The sequence below is a fragment of the Apus apus genome, chromosome 17, assembly GCF_020740795.1.
Source record: "Apus apus isolate bApuApu2 chromosome 17, bApuApu2.pri.cur, whole genome shotgun sequence".
Lineage (NCBI taxonomy): Eukaryota > Metazoa > Chordata > Aves > Apodiformes > Apodidae > Apus > Apus apus.
Genome location: NC_067298.1, coordinates 412351 through 432492, shown reverse-complemented (window position 1 = coordinate 432492; position 20142 = coordinate 412351). Strand labels below are relative to the sequence as shown.

At 50.9% G+C, this 20142-nt stretch overlaps 1 protein-coding gene across 1 annotated transcript in view; it reads left to right on the top strand.

The window, feature by feature from the left end:
• Positions 1–15227, top strand: part of PIK3R5 (phosphoinositide-3-kinase regulatory subunit 5) — a 48887-nt gene extending 33660 nt beyond the window's left edge. The window contains exons 6-19 of the mRNA XM_051635187.1: positions 765–834; positions 2286–2460; positions 2744–2897; positions 3346–3429; positions 4948–5692; positions 5775–5928; positions 6112–6237; positions 6479–6604; positions 7170–7263; positions 8517–8593; positions 9121–9214; positions 11896–11978; positions 12174–12283; positions 13311–15227. Coding sequence (XP_051491147.1) covers positions 765–834; positions 2286–2460; positions 2744–2897; positions 3346–3429; positions 4948–5692; positions 5775–5928; positions 6112–6237; positions 6479–6604; positions 7170–7263; positions 8517–8593; positions 9121–9214; positions 11896–11978; positions 12174–12283; positions 13311–13452 — 2234 coding nt within the window. The 3' untranslated portion in view covers positions 13453–15227. The remainder of the gene's footprint in view (positions 1–764; positions 835–2285; positions 2461–2743; positions 2898–3345; positions 3430–4947; positions 5693–5774; positions 5929–6111; positions 6238–6478; positions 6605–7169; positions 7264–8516; positions 8594–9120; positions 9215–11895; positions 11979–12173; positions 12284–13310) is intronic.
• Positions 15228–20142: the final 4915 nt, after the last annotated feature.

Below are 20142 nucleotides of genomic sequence, written 5' to 3'. Positions count from 1 at the left end.
CTGCAAACTGTGGCTGATGTCTCTGCTAGAGGAGGGAATGCTGCTGTAATTGGGGGGATCCTGCATGGATCAAAATGAGCTGCCTGTGGGTGCTGGTCCCCCCATGGGTTCTCCTTCTTGGCTGCTGAGCAGCAGCTGGGGTTGGGATGTGGCTGTATTAATAAGGGTGTTAGATCTTGTTGATACCGTAAGATCTTTCCCAAGGTGCATCCCAGTCCTGCCTTTGGCGAGTGACACAGGCTTTGCTGTTGCCACCGACCCCAGGTCTACCTGGTTGGGGTTCCTGATGGCATCCAGGGACGTGGGTTGCTCATGCTGACCTTGCTTCTGCTGAGGCCAGGCTGGGCTCCACCTCTATGGGAGGGAAGGTGGCAGTGACCTGCTGTCCATAAGTGAGATCCAAGGCCTGGGGGGACTGAAGTAAGTGACAGAAACTGCTAAATATCACCCATGCAATTCAGAATGGATCCTGCATCCACAGTGGGGTGGAAGGGACTGGGGATGGAGCAGCTCTCTCTTCCCATCCTCTAGTTGCCTTCTCATCCCCTTGGGCTTTCATCCTTTCCATCTCAAGGCCCCATTGCTCCTGGGCTAGTCCCCTTGCGTGGTTCCTTGTCCCCACAAGGACTTTAGTTACTGCCATGCCTGCTCCAGGCTGCAGCTCAGCCAGCTTATAACCACGTTAGGAGACAAAGTCAATGTGCTCCTATAGCAGAGTCATGTGTGGTGGTGCCATGTCTTCTCTCCTCTGCTCTCTCCTCCAGGGATCTCCTTCCAGAGGCTGGTGAGGACGGAGCAGGGGCTGCCTGTGAAGAACTACCAGACCTCCACCGTGTAAGTCTGGCCATGGGTGCTGTTTGAGCTGCAGCAGGGCTGCAGCAAGAGGCAGCTCGGAGGTGTGGCAGTGGGTGACAGGGAGAAGAGCTGGAAAGCTGGGCTGAGCTGTGGGAAGGGACAAGGAAAGTGGTTGTGGCATTTCCATAGCTGTGGGTCCGGGTCTATGGGCTCCCTCTGTCGGTTGTCCCACATATCTGGGTAAAATCAGCCAGAGAAGGCAAAGTCTCCTCCGAGGGAGCTGCTGATCTCGGCACAGGCTGGAGAACACCCAGGAAATGCTTTAATCTGTGTGTTATAGGAGCCACCAGCCTGAGAGGGGACAGGAGTGAGTCCGTCCCAGTTCACCAATTCAGTCTTGCAGCTCTGAGCGTGATTAGTCTTTGCACCTTACTCGAGGCCTGACCCTTCCCTCCTGCTGGGGCACCTCATTTGTAAATAGGAAAATGAGTTTGGTGGTGTGTGCCCTTCCTGACTAGCCCCAGGGACGGGGACAGTCCTTCCTGCATGGCCACCTCTGCTCTCTGCAGGAGGGAGGTCCTGCTCTTTTGGCTTGTCCACTTATGCTGGGCAGCTCTGGATCTGCTCCTGTATCCCAGTTACTGCACTAGTGCTGTATAGCTCCCTTGCTCTACCCACTTATACTGATGCAAGCGCAGCCACCAATGACTGGCAGCAGGGTTGGCTGTATTTGCATACAAAGCCCTGAAGACCTGGCACAGAGCTGCACATAACTGAACCTCGGGCTTGTTGAAAGCTTATGCCCACTGCCTGAGCCATCAAGATCCAAGCACACCAGAGCACATCTCTAATTCAGAGCCATTTTTGCTTAGGAAGGTGGACTGCTCTTGTCCATAAAGACACATGCTCTCCAGGCTGCAGGTTTGGGAACTCAAAGCCTGTGGATATTCATAGAATCATAGAACCATTTTGATTGGAAAAGACATTTTAGATCATCAAGTCCAACCCTTAGCCCAGAACTGCCAACTCATGTTGTGGTCCAGAGAAAAACACAGCTGAAGGATGCAGCTCTTCTCCTTAATGCCCAAAAGTGATGCTCTGACCTGCAGGGGGAAGATGTTTGGGGGAGGCCACTCTCATTTTCTATTCCCTGCCCCACCCCCCCCGCCCCATCCCCTTCATTGCTTCTGCTGGATGTCCAGCCCCTGCAGCCCTGTCTGGGGCTGACTGAGTAGGTCTTGAGCTGGTGATGTTGCAGATATGACTGAGAGGCAGGATGGAGGATGCTCATTCATTACCTGCTCCCTGCCCATGGCATGGCAGCAGGTCTGGCAGCCCTGCACAGCCCTGAAACCCTCCAGCAAAGACTGACATGACAGGATGCTGCCATCTAGTGTGAATTTCATGAGATTTTCTAGTGTGAGTTTCATGTGCCACCAACCTGGCTGCCCTGCCTGAGCACTGGTGGCACGTGGTCCCCTTGTTCCCAGGACGGTGCTGCTGCTCAACCGCTCCGAGGTGCAGAGTGAGTTCCTCTCCATCGCCGAGAAGCTGAGCGCCAGCCAGCACCCGCAGTGTGCCACGCTGGTCCTGCTCCTCGAGCACCTCTACCAGGCCAACTTTGGCACCCGCTGCCACCTGGAGAGCCTGCACCACCTCCTGAAGGTAAGCTCAGAGGGCTTTGGCATGGGAGAAGGTTCATGCAGTTGCTGGTGGATTTCATAGAATCATAGAATGGGTTGGGTCAGAAGGGACCTTGAAGATCATCATCTAGTTTCAACCCCCCTGCATGGGCAGGGACATCTCCCACCAGATGAGGTTCCCCAGAGCCCCATCCAACCTGGCTTTGCCCAGTGGTGTATCCAGTGGTGTATACACAGAATAGTGTATTGCCTCTGTGGAGGGAGCCCCCCGCCTTGATCTCTCTCCTTGTCTCTGCTCCCCCAAGTCCAAGACGCTGGAAGAGCTCTCGGAGATCTACGCCAGCGCGGCTGACGCGCAGGAGAGAGCAGCCACCAGCAGTGACCCTGTCCTGGCCCGGGAGCAGCTGCAGGCTGTGCTGCGGGACATCGCCGGGGCCGCCTCCTTCCCTGCCATTGCAGGTAAGAGACCCCCAGGACCCTCTGTCCTCCAGAGTTATGAGCAGTTTTGTGCAAAGTTTCAAGCATGTGCGAGTGCAGCTACAACAAAACCCCACACCAATCTGGGTCCTGTTTCAGAACCAGGCCATGAGCCAGAAACGGTTTCTCATCTTTCATTAAAATGGCAACAAAAAAATATCTCAGGCCTTTGTGGCAGAGATGAAAATGTCAGACCAGAACCAGATGGTAGCAGTGATGTCTGCTGGCTCTTAGGGCTGTGAAATGTCCCCTTGACCCAATTGCTGGTGACCTCGTGGGGATAGTGATAGTAGAATCTGTGTTCTGTGTGACTTGGGGCTGCCCAAAACATGTGCATGGGGTGGGTGGCATCTCCCACCAGCCAGGAGAGCTGTCAGGAGTGGTACTGGGGGTCCCTGCAAACTAACTCCTCGCCCTCCTGTCTTCCCAGGTGAGGCTCAGCCCCACAGGCTCCACACCATCCCCATCCCTGCTGCTCGCTGCTACACGTACAGCTGGGATCAGGATAACTTTGGTAAGCAGAGGGGATCCAGAATCATGGAATTGTTTTGGTTGGAAAAGACCTTTAAGAACATCAAGTCCAACTGTGAACCCAGCACTGCCAAGGCCACCACTGACCCATGTCTCTCAGCACCACATCTACATGGCTTTGAAATCCCTCCAAGGATGAGGACTCCACCACTGCCCTGGGCAGCCTGGGCCAGGGCCTGACAACCCTTTCAGGGGACAAATTGTCCTGATATCCAATCTAAACTTCCCATGGAGCAACTTGAAGCCATTTCCTTTTGTTCTATCACTTTTACCCTGGGAGAAGAGACCGACCCCCCCCCCTCCCTCCATCCTCCTCTCAGGCAGCTGCAGAGGCAGAAGGTCTCCCCTCAGCCTCCTTTTCTCCAGGCTCAACACCCCCAGTTCCCTCAGCTGCTCCTCAGAAGACTTGTGCTCCCCCATCCCTCCTGGTGAGACCACATCCTTCTGCTCCTCATCTCAGGGGTGGCTGAGCTGTCTTTTGTCTTGGCTGTGGCTACCACGTACAGCTAGGTGTGTGACACAAAATGTGACCAGAACCTGAAAGAGCTGGTAACAAATTTTTGGTGTTGGAGGGAGAGGTAACAGTGGATACCAGTGTCTTCTAGATGGGAGAGGATGTTGGTGTCAGCTTGGGCATGATGCCTGCTGTGACCCCAAGCAAACCCTCATCTGAGTGGTGGCCACAAGTTGCTGGCAGTTCCAGAACAAATGTTGCCAGAGACAAATCCTGTAGGGTTTAGTCTTCTTGGGAAAGTTCTGCCTTGCATTAAGCTTGAAGTGGTTCCTCACACACAAGGCCATAGGGATATCGGTAGGATGGAGACCTTGTTTGGTAGAAAGGTCCTCTGCAAGGAGTAAATCTTGCTCGTGCCGTGGAAATAATTGTTGCTAGAAAAACCTGACCACACTGAGGGCTTGGTGGGGTTGAGACCCCTTGGACATTACAGGGATGGCCAAGGAGAGGGTGCCTTTGCTGTGCTCTCAGCTTGGCACAGCAGTTTTGTAGGGGAAGCAGCAGCTTCCCCTGCTGCTGAGCTGGACTCTCTGGCTTCCCCATTTCTGGAAGACCTTTTTTGTTCTTATGAAGGCTTGGTGTTCATTGTGTGCTGGCCCCTGCAACCTAGACCAAGCTGCACTCTGCCTTGGCCTCTGCAGTGAGCCCAGCCTTGCCAGAGGCCACCTGCAGTGGGGCAGGTGAGGGTTTGATTGGCCAAATACCTCACTTGCCTCCTGCTCTCCAGTTAAACTGGAGGAAGGAAGCAAAACTGCAACTGGCCTTTTGAGAACCCAAACAGATTGTGACCTCAAGGAGAGAAGCATGTTTGTTTTGCATTACATCTGAGCACTCCATGGAGATCTAAAAATGTTCAGTGGGAGGCTTTCATCTCCTTGTTTGAAACTGTGTGGGATCAAAGGGAGCATTGGCCAATCAGTGTTGTCTGTTTCCAGTGGTTATGGGGAAGCCTGTGCCAGATGCCATCTCCTTCTGGTTGTCTTTCAGATATCCTCAATGACGTCCTCAGCAAAGAGTGCAGCGTTGTTGAGCCCATGGCCTTGGAGAATGAGGAGGAGGATGAAGACGAGGAGGTGGAAACTGATGGCTGTTCCCCTGAGCAGGACTCACTGCTTTCTCCCATCTGTGCCATTTCCAAAGACTCGGTGTACTCGGCACTGTCAGAGGAGGGATCTAAGCCCTCACGAGTGTCCCTCTTCACTGCTTCCAAAGACTCCATCTCAGAGCTGACAGTGGTCTCCAGAAAGTCCCTGAAGTCATTTGTCTCCAGCCTGAGGGACTGCATGGACAGTGGGTATGCAGAGGACAGTGATGAGAGCACCCTGGACATGGTGGGGAGGCCAGAGCTGAAGGTGGAGAAGACCCACCACAAATACAGACACACACTGACCAACAAGATCTACAAACTGTTCAAGAGCAAAAGCCAGCTGGTCTTGCAGAGAGACTTAAAGGACTGTCCAAACACAGGCTCACTTTCGCTGCGCCGCGCCGAGAGCCTGTGCGTGCCCCAGGCCCAGCACCGCATCCCAGCGCGCTCCCGGCGCGCTCACTCGCTGCCGCAGTATGTTCTGAGCCCACAGCTGCCAGCCCCGCTTGCCCTGTCCCACCTCAGCCTCCACCGGCAGCCCTTCCTCAGCTATGATGAGGGCACCAAGGTGGCCACCCTGCGTGTCGTGGTCTTTGGCTCCGACCGCATCTCAGGGAAAGTGGCCCGAGCCTACAGCAATCTCAGGTGAGCCCAGCTCAGGCACCTGGCCCTGCTGGGACATGCTGGTGAGCTTTGCTCACTCAAGCCCTCTCTTACTTTCTCCTAGGCTGAAGGAGAGCACCTGCCCCTCACTGACAAGGTACTTCAAACTGCAGTTTTTCTATGTCCCCGTGAAGAGGAGCTTCTTGACTCCATCAGCCCTACTGATACATCCCTCCCTGTCCCTGGGGGACCCACAGTTCCGGCCCTCAGCACACGTGGTAGGTGTCCTGCTGGTCATGGGGCTCATGGTTCCACCAGCACACTGCTTGGCCCCAAGAGTGGTGTGCAAAGACACCAGCAGGGCAGGCTGAGGGGACCACTGGTGTCTCTTCCACCAGCCCCTGGTGTGGGGTGAGGACCATGGGGGGCCCCAAGTGTGACCCCATTATGTCTGGTTTCAGGATTCCACCTTGGTTGGGATGGAGAGCAGCACCAATGACATCTCCCACTACATTGGCATGTTGGACCCATGGTACGAGCGCAATGTTCTTGGGCTGATGAACCTGCCAATGGACGTCCTGTGCCAGGTGTGTGCATTTCGGCTGGTAGGACTCAGCATTCCCCTTCCCCAAGGTATAGGGCAGCTGAGTGGAGAGCTCCTGGTTAGCACCTGACCACCATGATCCTGGACAGCAGGCTGTGCTACATGGATATGGGATGAAGGCAGGTGGTTAGGAGGAGGGTTTCCATCCCTGGCAGGGTGGGATGGGCAGTTCTTGGCACCAAGCTGTAGGTACCACATACCCATCAGACTTGTTCTCTCACCAGTCTGCCAAGCCAGAGGCTGCGCCCCAGGAGGACTCCCAGGAGCAGCTGCCCATCCTGGCTGACATGATCCTTTACTACTGCCGCTTCGCCACACGCCCTGTCCTGCTGCAGCTCTACCAGACAGAAGTAGGTGAAGGGGCTTGGCTCTGTCTTGGTGAGGGGAAAAGGGAGATCTTCTGCCTGTGCCACCAACTAGAGACCTGCCTGTGAAGCAGATGGGGATTTGGCACAGCCTTCAGGTGCTGGTGAGGCTGAGCTCCAGCTACTCTTGTTCCTCAGGTGCTCATGGTGCTTTGGCTGATGATCCTGGCTTAGGGTCTGAGAGGATGCAGGTCCTGCCCAGATAATATTTAAGTCACATGAGAGCTTTTCCATCCAAATACCTTTCCCCATGACACAAAGCCACTCCCATTAGTGCTGAGAAGTTATTCACACCACTGGAAGCCCCTCCAGTGCTCTGCTTTCCAAACCAAGCCCTCCCGTGAAGCCCATGGTCCATGGCCTGCAGTGTGCCTGGGGCAGATGTGGTGGGAAAGGTTGAATGTGTGGCTGCAGTGACTGCTCTGCTTAAGTATTTTGAAAATTTGGAAGGATTTTCCCAAAGCAATGTGTTTCCTGCAGAAAGGAGTGAGAGGGCTGAGTGTGACTGGATCTTCTCACCATCACATCTCCTCTCTTCTCCTCCTGGCAGCTCACCTTCATCGGGGGAGAAAAGATGACTGAAGTCTTCATCCATTCCCTGGAGCTGGGCCACTCGGCAGCCACACGGGCCATCAAAGCATCAGGTTTGTCACAGCTTCTGCACCCACAGCCTCGGGCTGGAGCTTTGCAAAGGGCTGGGCTGGGAAGTGAATGGAAAGAGGGGTTGGATGGAGCAAAGGGGCTGCAAGAGGTGTCTGGGCCCAGGCTGCATCACCAGCAAAGGTCCAGGTGTCTTTAAAGAGTTTGGAAGTGAAGCAGTGAAGCCAGGTAGTGCCTCGGTGATCTTACTGCTGGTAACCCTAAAATGTCTTCGCAATTAAACAGCTTCAGGCCCCTTTGCTTCCTCTCATCACCACCTGACAAAGTGCAGCTCTTCATCTTTTCTTCTTGCTGCTTCCTGTTATTTGTCCAGGAGGGTAATTTATAAAAACTCTCTTCCCTTTTTCCTTTAATTTACTGGGCAAAACAAGGTTTGTGCATGTGCCTGTAACCATCCTGCAAGGGAGATTGCTGAGCTTTTACACTTGAAATTTATAAAATTAGCAGAAACAAGAAGCAACAGCATCTGCCTGCAGCATGGTCTCCATCTCTCCTGGGTACCAAGGGCGAGACGCTGCCTGGTGTGGTGCAGCTCACAGAGACATCTCATGGCCAACCAGCAACCCTGCATTGAAATGCATTGCTTGCCTTTCCCTTTCCCTCTTCCCTCTTCCTTCTGCCCCGTTTCCCCCGTTTCCCCCGTTTCCCCCTTTTCCCCCTTTTCTCATTGCTTTTCTGTGATCTCACCTTGCCTTTCTAAACAGAGCTCATAAAATACCTTCCATCTGAAGTGTCACCACCCTAGTCCCCCAAAATACAGCCTTGGCTGAGACCTCTTCCCAGTAACTCATGAAACCACCAATCCTTCTAGACTTGGATTTTTAATTTTTTTAATATTTCCATGGGTTGTCTGGCAGTACGTCCCTTAACATCTGCAAAAAATTATCCAGGGGGGAAAAAAAATATTATGAAGTGTTTGGAACAGTATTTCAACTTCATGTGGGCACAAACATGCCCAGGAGCACAGGAGCAGTGTCAGCAATGGGCCCTTTTATTGCTTCAGTTTTGCAGAGCTGCTTGTTGTGCTTCATTATCAGATCTCTGCACTGGATTCATTACTTTCTGTCAGCTTTTAAGCCATCTTTTCTTTTTTGCCTTTTTTTTTTCACTCCATAGCTGTGTTCATCAAACCATTTATTTCCATTCCTGGAGGTCCTGAGTACTCCAGTGTATCAGTCCCTGCTGATGAATGGGGATGAAAAGCCTCCATGTGGCCTTTGCTCCTTGTTTTGTGCAGGTCCAGGCAGCAAAAGGCTGGGCATAGATGGAGACAGAGAAGCAATCCCACTAACACTACAGATTGCCTACAGCAAGGTCAGTGTGTGGGACCTGCACAAAGACAAATGGGGCAGAAAACCACTTTGGTGCTGGGCGAACTGGTCTGTCTGCTGGGAGCTGAGAGAGTGGAACACTGACAGTGGGCTGGGGGAGTCTGGATCCAAGCCCAAACAAGCCAAATTCAAGCTAATTGTTTTACTGGCTAATTGTGGGTGGATTTCCACTCCTCTTCAGCCCAGTAAAGTAGAGAATGTGCAGCCAGTTTCCATAGACTGGATGGCTACTGAGTGCCAGTTTATGCTGGTGGACTTTGCCTCCAGGGCAAGATCTTCTGCTGGTCACAGCAGTCCTCCTATTTTGTTGGTCCCTCTCCAGTTATTTAGTGTTAAGCCTGGGCAATTTTTGTAGGACCAAAGTTAAATTAATTTAAATTCCTACTCAACCTTTGTTTGGCTCCAGGTAAATCCAGATGTGAGCTAGTCCAACCAGATGGTTAGGGGTGGGAGGCAGGGTAACATCAGCCTGGAGCATGACACCTCATGGGCTTTGGTTGGTCTCTGCAGACAGCCATCAGTGGAAGAAGTCACTGGAATGATGTTGAGAAGGTCTGCACATCTGTCAATCTGAGCAAAGCCTGCAAGAAGTATGAAGAACTAGGTGCGTAGAGGTGGTCTCTGTGGGTTTGCATAGGAGTGGTGGATGGGACTAGTGGAACAAGAGGACAATGTGGTTCTTTTAGCTGGAGCAAAGCTGGATGTGTGAATGCAGGAGAAGATCCATGGAAGGTGCCTGATGTTCTCTGTGACATGCTGTAGTCCTTGGCTGTCCTCAGCACCACAGCAAGGACAAAGGGCATTTGGTTTCACATTGTCATAGAATCATTTTGATTGGGAAAGACCTTTAAGATCAAGTCCAACTGTAAACCCAACACTGCCAAGGCCACCACTAAATCATGTCCCTTGGCAGCACTTCTACATGGCTTTGAAATCCTTCCAGGGATGGGGACTCCACCACTGCCTGTTCCAGGGGTTGGCAGCCATTTTGGGGAAGAAATTGTTCCTATCTCCAATCCAAACCTCCCCTGCCACAACTTAAGGCCCTTTTCCCTTCTTCTGTCACTATTCTTCTATCACTGACTATTCTTCTATTTCATACTGCATCCAGTTTTGGGCTTCCCTGTTCATAAAGGACAAGGAACTACAGGAGAGAGTCCAGCACAGGCCACCAAGATGATCCAAGGAATGGAGCATCTGCCTGTGAGGAAAGGCTGAGAGAGCTGGGGCTGTTCAGCCTGGAGAAGAGACTGAGGGGGATCTCATCAGCACTTATCAGTACCTACAGGGGTGTCAGGAGGATGGGACCAGACTCTTTTCAGCAATGTCCAGTGACAGGACAAGGGGCAATGGGCACAAGCTGGAGCACAGGAGTGTCAAGTGAAACAAGGAAAAACTGTGAGAGTAACAGAGGCCTGGGACAGGCTGTCCAGAGAGGTTGTGGAGTTTCCTTCTCTGGAGACATTCCAAACCCATCTGGATGTGTTCCTGCGGGATCTACTGTAGAAGATCCTGCTCTAGCAGGGGAGTTGAACTAGAGGATCTTCAGAGGTCCCTTCCAATCCCAAACACTCTGTGACTGTGGCTCTGTTACTTGTCTACTATCCTACAGCTTCCAGCCAGGGAAATGAGATGTCCTTTAGGGTGACTGGAGAATGGAGCTTCCCAGAACAACACTTGTGTAGTAAGGAGAAGAAGAGACAGGTAAAGCTGTAGTTAACTGAAACAGTAGTGCCTGCCCCACCGTTGGCAGCAGCTCTCAGCAAGCTCTCTCTGAGCAGATGCTCCAGCCTGGTTTCCTTCCTGCAGCTCAGAGATAGCTTCCACATGGGTTTGTTTCAGAACTTCTGTTCTAATCAGGTTTCCGATGGGGAATTAATAAGGCTTTGTTTTAAAAGCAGCAAGACTTGTAGTCCATGTGTGTATTTAGAAGCAAACTGTTCATTTGTGCTGAAGAGTTGCTCTTCTAGCAATCCAGCATCCAGCCCTCGGGAACCTGAGGGGTTTGTTGATTCCTCTAGTGCTTTGTGTCTAGCAGATGTGTGGTTTCTGAGCAGAGGAGCTAGGCCAAAAGGGTGATCTACCAAACAGGACACAGCTGCTACATGGCCCAGGGAGTTCAACCCCTCCCTCTCCCCTCCCTCTCCTCTCTCATCAATCAACCTCCTGTTGCTGTCCCATCCATGCAGACAACCCTGGAAGAATCCCCACAGGAATTAATTTCTCACCGCCTCTATATATTTAGAGTTGGGTGTTTCTGCACTAGTTCAGGAGCGTGTGCTGCCACTGCTGTGGCTTTCCTGCAGGGAGTGTCCTCAGTTCCATGTTGGGGAGGAGCTTCTCCTTCTTCCTTCCAGGAGAATTCCAGACCCCTTAGTTCTCTTCCTTGATTTTCACATTCAGCAGTTTGACCACAAGATGTCACTGTAATTCCAGGCATGAAAAAACATCTTCAGGCGGACTTCAGGGCAGGCCAGGCTGAGAGAGCTGGAATCCCCCCATGGCAATGGGGCAATGGATTTCCTCCTTTTAAGATCCTAAGACAGTTCAGCGGTTTTTGCTGCTGTGTTTGGAAAGCAGCTGGAAATTACTCTGAAGTTTATCCCTGTCTTTCTGATGCTTTCTCTCCATGTAGGTTAGCACTGGGGAAGGAATCATAGAATCATGGAATGATTTGGGTGGGAAGGGACCTTAAAGATCATCTCGTTCCAACCTCCCTGCCATGAGCAGGGACACCTCCCACCAGACCACGTTGCTCCAAGCTCCATCCAACCTGCCCTTGAACATTTTCAGGGATGGGGCAGCCACAGCTTCTCTCAGCAACCTGGGCCAGGGTCTCACCAGCCTCACACTGAAGAATTTCTTCCAAAGATCTCATCTCAGTCTCCCATCTTCTAGTCTTAATCTCGTCTGCCTTGTTCTCTCACTCCCTGTCTCTTGTCCAAAGCCGCTCCCCAGCTTTCCTGGAGCCCCTTCAGGCACTGGAAGGTGCTCTAAGGTCTCCCTGGAGCCTCCTCTTCTCCAGGCTGAGCATCCCAGCTCTCCCAGCCTGTCTCCAGAGCAGAGCTGCTCCAGCCTCAGATCATCTTTGTGGCCTCCTCTGGCCTTGCTCCAGGAGCTCCATGTCCTTTTTATGTTGGGAGCTCCAAAACTGATGTTTCCCTAGACTGTGGAGTCCTGCTGAGAACCACTGTCTCTGGGATGTCTTGAGGGGTGGAGGGGACCCTTTGGGTTCCCACCAGTGGCCCAGAAGCCCCAAGTGATAACAGTTTTCTTTTTTTACAGCCTCAAAAACAGAGTGTCTCAACTTGACCATGACAGAAGTGGTCAAAAGGCAAAACTCCAAATCCAAAAAAAGTTTCAATCAGGTAACTCAAATCATGTTAATTTTGGTAAAAGGCTGTCAGCCTGACTCAGCTGGGAGGGAAGCAGGGCAGGAGACAGTAGCTCCTTGAGGGATCAATTTGCCCCCAGGCCTTAGGGGTGCCCAGCTCCCCTTCCCTGCACAGGGTTGTGCACTGAGCCTAGCAGCTCCTTTTCTCAGACTCTTTTTCTATCAGCAGATCAGTGTGTCCCAGATAAAAGTAGACAAGGTCCAGATTATTGGTCTCCAGTCCTCCTTCGCCGTGTGCCTAGACCAGGATGAGCAGAAGATCCTGCAGAGTGTAACCAGGTAGGGACTGCAACGTGGCCACCTCTTGGGATGGTGCATCCTGTGTGTTATGACTTCTCAATGAAGAGTGGGTGACCAATGTGGGGAGGTCCTGAGCACCACTGTGGGTCTATGCCAGGTGCCCAAGCTGGGTGACTTAGCTCCAAGCTCTGTAGTGCAGCTGAGCTCAGGTGGGATGAATGGTCCTGCTCAGATCCTAGCAGTTTAGCTTCATGTCTGGCACGGTCTGAAGGGTGGTCCCCAGTCAGCTGTTGAACTCTGCAGACAGCTCCTTCAGTAAGACCAGAGGGAAGGTTTGCAACAGAAATGAGGTGCTTGGAGAGCACTGGGCCTATGAGCAGAGCCTTCAACTTCTACACCTCATTTGAGTTCTCCACCACCTTTGGCATACCCATTGCAGAATTAACTCACGATCTTCATGGGAGACACTAGGGTAGACCAAGAATTGTTCACATGGCAGTTCATCCATTGGTCATGTCCCCAGGGCAGCAAGCTGGGTCCTCAGGTGATGAAATTTGAAAATGCACTGTAGACAACATAATTCCATGAGCACAAAGAGATCAAACAAGTTGAACCACGGGTCTTAAAAACGTGCTTGCACTTGGTTCCTCAGAGAGAGCAGAACTCGGCAAGGTTGTGCTGCCTCCAATGGAAACAGATTTTGGATCTCATTTCTTCAGTAACCCTGAAGAGAGGTGTTTTACTGAACTTGTTTGTTGTGCAGCTCAGGGGGCCAGTAGGAGTGTTCAATACATGAAATGGAGAAGGCGCTACTTCCCTCTTCTCAGAACTTGGGGGATGCAAAATTCTCGTTTTCCCGAAGGAGTTTCAGAAAGGAATTCTTATGGATGTCTGCTCTGAGTCCCAGCCTGAGCCAGCTTAGAGGCCTAAACTCTCAGTACTCAAATTCCAGTCATGTTAAAGACCACCATGATGCCTGTTTGTCTGCAGATATTTCTGCTGCACCTGAGGACTCTGATGCTCAGCCACACATCTTCTCTCTTGGTTTCTTTTTGTTCCCCTGCAGGTGTGAGATCTCGGTGTGCTACAAACCCAGGGACAGTGACCTCTGTGCACCGAGAGGATCCTCTTTGCTGCCTCAGGACCCCTCTGAGTTTCATTCTCTCCTGTGTTTACCCATTGCCACCTTCAGTGGAGCACTGCCATAGAAGAACCCTGTGTCAACTCAGGCCAGACTCACATCCAACAGCAAGACAGCCTCAGGAAAAGGCAGTTGATTGTCCTCCTTTGGGCTTGAGACCCATCTGTTCCAGGGGAACAGATGTTTTTTATGTCTAAAACATAGTGCAGCCTAAGCATTGATGTGGTGGCTGAGCTGCTCCTGGTCTGGGCTTAGCATAGCCTGGGGAAATTGAGACATTGATGTTATTCTCTGGTACCAATCAGGGTTCCTAAGCAATGGGAGGAAAGTGGTTTCCTTGAGATCTCCCCGTAGTTCAGCAAGCTGCCAACACCTGGATTTCTCAAGAGGGCAAGGCAAGACAGAGATATTTTCCAGCCAGAAAAAGGTGCTGTGGCTGGATTTGATAGTGACTGCAAGGCCTGTGTCATCTGCGGGAAGCTCATGGGAGATGTTTTGGAAATGGATGTCCTTGGCTGAGTGGTGGTAGGTGGCCTCCAATGCATGCAGAGCTGCAGACCACCTAACCGATGTCCTAATGGCATTTTACCCCTAACAAGCTGAGGGTACTCAGGATGAGGATGCTTTTTGTGGATGGGGACAGGCTTCCTCAAGGTTTCCTTTAAATTGGTCAGCTCATAGCACTAGTTAGAATAAGGTTCAGCTCTGTCCCCAAGGGCTGGTGATACAGCAGCAGTGTAATTTGAGGTTCAATCTGGCTTGGAAGGAGCCAGAGGCCCTGGGGGCTTCAGCTGTCTCAGAGGAGCATGGGTCAGACGTGTCTGCTGGATTTCTTTTCATCCCTCCTGGAAGTGTTTTTGGGATTTCTCATGTGCTGGGAAGTCTGATCCTGGCCCCACTGCCTCTGTTGTGTGGGGACAGCTTGGTCTGGACCCAGGGGTGAACACCTCAGGTTAAGGAGGAACCAGCTGGCTCTTCAGTGTCCTCAGCAGCTCTGGATGCAGCTTCTGCCAATGGCCAGAGATGAGCAAAAGCAAGATATGAACATGCTCCCAAGGCCTCTGCCCTTCATCCTTTTACTTGAATAAACCATCCCAAGGATGGTGGTGTCTTCTGGACTCCAAGACAAGACCCTCGTGTAGGGTGAAGCATCTTGAACACATGTAGGTGCTCTGGCTCCATGATGTGCTCAAAGCACAGACTGGACAGGGACACCCAGGACACTGCCAGGTTGGGGTGGGCTGGCCCATCCCTCACAGGGTGCCTGCATGGTGAGGTGGGAATGTGTCCTGAGCTCTCTGCTCTGCACTTCTCTGCAGGGCATTTTAAATCAGTATTTTCAGTCCAGTAGGCTCCAGGGATCAGGAACACACTCAGAAAAAAGTTTTCCCTCTGATTTGTCATTTCCCAAACAGGTTTGTGAGCACCTTCTCATATGGGGCTGAAATTTGACAGCTGTTTTTTTTTGCTCAATATTTTAAAATAGCACCTTATCCTGTCACAGCGTTGCTATTTGGGATCTTTATATCCGTGGCTAAATATACCCCTGCTGCTGCAATGATATAAACCTCTTTGGTTTCAGCTGGCTCTACAGAAATACCAAAGAAGAGACTTTCCATCTCGTAGAGAAAAACAACCACAAACTCCAGGGACTCATAATCCTGGTGGAGGTTTTGACCTCTGATGCTTTCTGGAAGTGAAAGAAGTCTGAGGTTCTTTCAGGTCATCCTTGTACATAAGTGCAGCCTCACCAAATCTGTGTAATGTCTGTGCTGATCTGTAAAATACTGTTCAGAGAACTTCTATGGACATTGTAAAATATTAAATGTTGATTTATTTCGAGTACAAGTGCAGTGTTTGAGTCATGGAATTCCTGAGCAGGTGGGAGGCACAGGAAGAGGCTCCTTATCTGCCAGGCTGCCCAGGGCAGTGGTGGTGGCAGTTTGGGACATGGTTTAGTGGGCATGGTGGTGTTGGGTTGAAGGTTGGACTTGATGATCTTAGAGGTCTTTTCCAACCTTAATGATTTTGTGAGAGCAGGGAGTCTGGGTCCTTCAAGAGCAGGTGCCCTGAGAGCAGGAGAAGGCTCATGTAATTGTGTTAATGAGTTTGATCTCAGAGGGTGTGACGTGGAGACCTGTAGCAGTTAATTAAGTTGCTTCTGATTGGTGAGTTAAAAAGCCGGTTTTGATGCTGTAAATCCAGAAGTGGTTTCATGCTGGATTGAAGAGAAAAGAAGCTCACAGAGGTGTGTGCAAGGTGAGACCTGGACAGACCCTGCCCTTCTAGGAGGCTCCCTGGCCTGCGCAGTGTTGGCTTGCGGAGAAACCTGAGTTACACCAAGAGCTGAGCACTTGGCAGCTCCTGAGGCTGTGGGGAAAGTCCAGTCCTGGGGTGCACAGCAGAGCCCTGGGGTGAAGGGTGACTGCTTGGGGCTGGCAGGATTTGTCCCAGCATCCAGATGTTGGGGTATTTCTGCCTTGGGAATCAGTTCTGCAGTGGAGGCAGCCTCTGCAGATGGAGCTGCTGCTAGTGAAAGTTCTCTCAAATCTGAAATGCCACTTGCAAATGTTTAACTGTCCCAAGTGTCACCCTTCTCTTCCTGTAGATACTCAAGGGAAGAGGCTGCACTGGGATGTGTGAGGGCCAACATGTCATCATCAAATAAACACTGTAGGAAAAGTAATTTCAGCTCAGACAAGCCAAAAACCAGATAAGAATAACGCTTGTTGATCAGCATTTAGTTCTGTAATAGCTGTCAGGTTTTTTCACTCTGATTAGAGAATAACAAAAGGCATTTTTAAAATAAGAAAAGGGTCTTTTGAAAAGGCAAATAAAATTCAAAAGGAGCTGGAATGATAATCTGCTGTCCCGGTTTGATCAAACCAGGACATCTGCTTTTGTTCTGAGCAGCAACAAAAAACCCCACCACAAATCCCCCTCCCCTGCTCCTTTCTTCTTGAAAAGTGGAAAGAGGAACATGCAGGCTTCAATCTGAAGCAGAAAGAAGGTACCTTATTCTAACAACCTGCATGATGAAAAGTTTAGGCTCAGGGTTCAGTTCTGCTCCTTGAAGTGCTGCAGAGCTGAGGGTTTTGCTCTTGTAAGCACAAAAGATTTAGCAAACAGCTGCTTATAAAATAAGCAAGGCCAGGTTCAGACTGGACTATTATGAGAACTAGCTTTGCCTTTTGCAGATGTGGGCAAATCAACTCAATCGAGTTTTTGCAACTCTCACAGCATCAAAGCTGAGCTGGTCTGGGGCTTGTCTGCATCTGTCAGGATGTCAATGGAGAAAGCGTGTCAGGTGTTTCAGACTGGGAATACCAACTTATCTTGGCTCCTGAATGAGATGGGTTATACCAAAAAAGTGGAGTTTTGGTCAGCATTAATTTATCAAGGTGCAGCAGCAGTTTGAGATGGCCCCCAGCTCTGTCAAGGGTTGTCATCCCACATCCACCTCAGCCAAAGATACTGGCCTCTGCACAGTTGGAGTTGGACATGCTGGTGAGGTGGGACATGGAGGTGTGGTATAGGAAGGCACTGTGGGGTGACTTCTCAACACCCACCATCGGTGGGGACCCTTCATCCTCTGCTCTTTTCCAATGGTGTTTTTTGCATAGGTGCTCTTCATGTTCACTGGCGAGATCCCTGCAGCTTCTTCCCACCAGCACCACAAGGAGCATCTGGGTGCGTGCATCAGATCCAAGTGTGCCACAGGAGGGGATTGAGAGCCACATCTGCCACCCCAGAGCCACCATGACTCAGTGCTGGGAGGAGCAAAGAGCTTAATACATGCAGGCAACGTGGATCAGGTCACCCAAGGCCCAGCCAAGGTCTGAATAGATGGAGATGTTCTAGTTCATGATATGGAGAACAAGGTAAGCCAGTTACCATCCAGAGAAGGGGTTCTTAAGTGGCCAATGCTGATCTGGTGGCTAATTAGGAATCCAGAAGGGATTTGCTTCAATAGACAGGAATGAGATTGCCTGTGCTGGAACCACTATTAAAGCCACTAAGATACTCCTCTGAAAGGCAGAAAAAAGAGTTGCCATTCTCTTTTGGCAGGTGGGGCAATGGAACCCAACTTCTACGCACTAAGTGGATCATCATCGAGTTGTCTCAAAGGAGACATTGCTGTGAGGCATGAGGGATGCTCCCAAAAAGTGACAGTTGTGTAATTTTGAGTGAGGGAAAAATATATTAGTTCCTAAATGGGATATTTGTTTAGACTTACTTTTCTTTAGCTTTGCTGTCATGTTGGGGAAAAAGCTCCCAAGGTCTGCCCAAGCAGATCAGAGGTCTACTAGGCCCAGGATCAGCACAGCTGCCTGGAGGAAGCTGGAACCTGCACCCAGGCTTGGCATGAAGGGACAAAAATAGTCCAAGCCTTTGGCTGATGATGGGGCACTTCACCTAGATGTAGGGACTTGCCCACAGGTCAGCATCTCTGATCCCTTCCTCCTGCTCAACCAGGTGTTTGTTGGAAGTGTTGGGCAAGTCCTCCACTTCTGTTCCTCTTCTGACAAATGTGTAATTTCCTGGATGGTATCTCCAGATGCCAGTGAGAGATCAGTACAAGGATGACATGGGGTGTGGAAGCCCACAAGGACCTGGTCATCAGGTCATGGGACCTGACTTGGGCTGTTCCCAGGAGATCTGTCACAAGGAGGTATTTCAGAGGTGCTCAGCTGCCCTTTCAGCTGTAGCAGGAATTAGCAGGGAGCAGCCAGGCTTCCCAGGACCTCTCACCCCCCAAGTATCATTACAGGGATTAATGTGCCCAGGGTGTCTCCTTGGTTCAAGGTCACAGCCCCACAAGCTCTGTCCCCTCCTGTCTGTCTGCTTCCATCCCTGCAGCTCTGGTTACAGAGGTACCTGGGAGGGCTCAGGTCCCACTGGCAGCCAGCCCAGGCTCAGCTCCCTGCCTGTTAGTGAGCAAACCCAGCCTTGGCACCACAGCTGAGCTCACTCCTCTCCAGGTGTTGTCCTGACAGCGGGTCCGTCACCCGGTGTGCAAGAAGCTGATCCACACAGAGTAGAGATTTGCTTTAACATCCAGTTCTGCACAGAGCAGGGAGCAGGGGGTGTTCCACACAGCAAGCTCAGCTCCCTGAAACACAAGAGCTACTTTTATACCCAAAAAAGTGAGAAAGAACTTGATCTCTAGCATTGTTCTGTCACTGGCACACACGATTGATTGGTCAACTGATTCCTCTCTTCCATTCCAAGTTCCAATGCTTAGGAATGTCACTGCCTGCTCAAAGAGTCGGAGGGGTTGCTGTTAGCAGGGGTCCCTCTAGCCTGTGGGTGGGAATTTTAGTCTGCTAATGGCTCATTAATATATTCATATGGTGATTGCAATGACTCAGTGTGTTTTCCCCAACGCTCAAGGCTGTCCCCAGGCCAAGCTGTGGGCAGAGCTCCTCGTCCATCTCTTCCACCTGTCCTGCAGGTGTCCTGCAGGCCTGTCTCAAGGCTGGGCTGGGGACTCCTTGGGAAGTGTTTTTCTCTCATTGGAATCTGGTTTTGTCCAATTCTCCCTGTTTCACTGTTATCTGAGCCCTGTTTTTATTCAGCATGTCTCTTATGTTCTCTTTTATGTGATTTTTCCACAAAAATTTTACTTATTTCAGTGAATAACTGACAACACCGGGACAGGATCAGCCTCACCCACAGGAGTTTATGGAGAGCCCCACTAAGGATCCAGCACTTCCAGAAGAAGAGGGAGAAACGGAAGAAAGGCCAAGGCATATCCTCTTCCCTGCCCTAGTTCCCTCTTGCAGCTCCAGGTTTCTGGTTTGGTCAATTCGGCTGTCTCCATTTGCATGATTTAGCTTCTCTTACAGGCAGCTGTAAAGTAGAAAAGACTGGAAATTTTTTTGTGAGTTTTGCTAATTTCTTCAGGGTTTTGGATAGCACCCATGACTGAAAAGGCCATCTGCCTCCCAGTTTGCCTTGGGACTGTCCCATGCTCAGGACTCAGAAGAGCGAAGCTGGACAAGGGAAACATTTCTGTGCTGCAGATGGCTGTTTATTTCCCTTGGCAATGCCTGCTGCTCCACTGTCCTTATCTTATTTGTGCTAATTAATGCTCAATTAAAAGTTAACAAGGCTCCCCGTGCCTGCATGATGAAAGGAGTTTTCCTAGTAGGGAAAATTCCCTCCAGAGTGCTGGTGCTAACAATGCAAAGTTGCATAATTATCAATGTGTGCAGGTGCAGCACAGGTCCCACAGTCTGTGTGCCTATGCCAGTTGTTGCCTGCATGAGGCACAGGGTGGCCTTGGCACAGATTTTTCTCCCTCTGTGCCATTGTCACCCCTCTCCTCTCTGTAGGCACCTCGCCTGCAACACCCATCGGAAGAAATGCAAAAGCTGAAGGGTTGTAGCCAGAGCAAATGTCCAAAACCTGAAATCCAAACCCAAACAAGCATGCAAATATTTTGTGGGGTTTACCCAGCTCTAGGGTAACCCAGACTTGGGTCTGACTGCATAAACTTTCTGGGCAGCAATGGGCCAGTGTAAGGCAGTCTAGTGAGCTGGTGTTTCCATCTGTGGAGAGGACCTCAGGCAGGGTGGCTCAGCCAGTTGGACACCTCTGTCCTCAGAATCTGTGGCTGGAGACTTTCTCGGCAACATCTATGAACTTCAGGCTGAAATCAGATGTTGCCCTTGTAATCGGAAAGCTGCGGATGGATCTACCTTGGGTCCTCCATCCTGTGGTCTGCTGGGAGATCTTTGTTGGTGATAGGCTT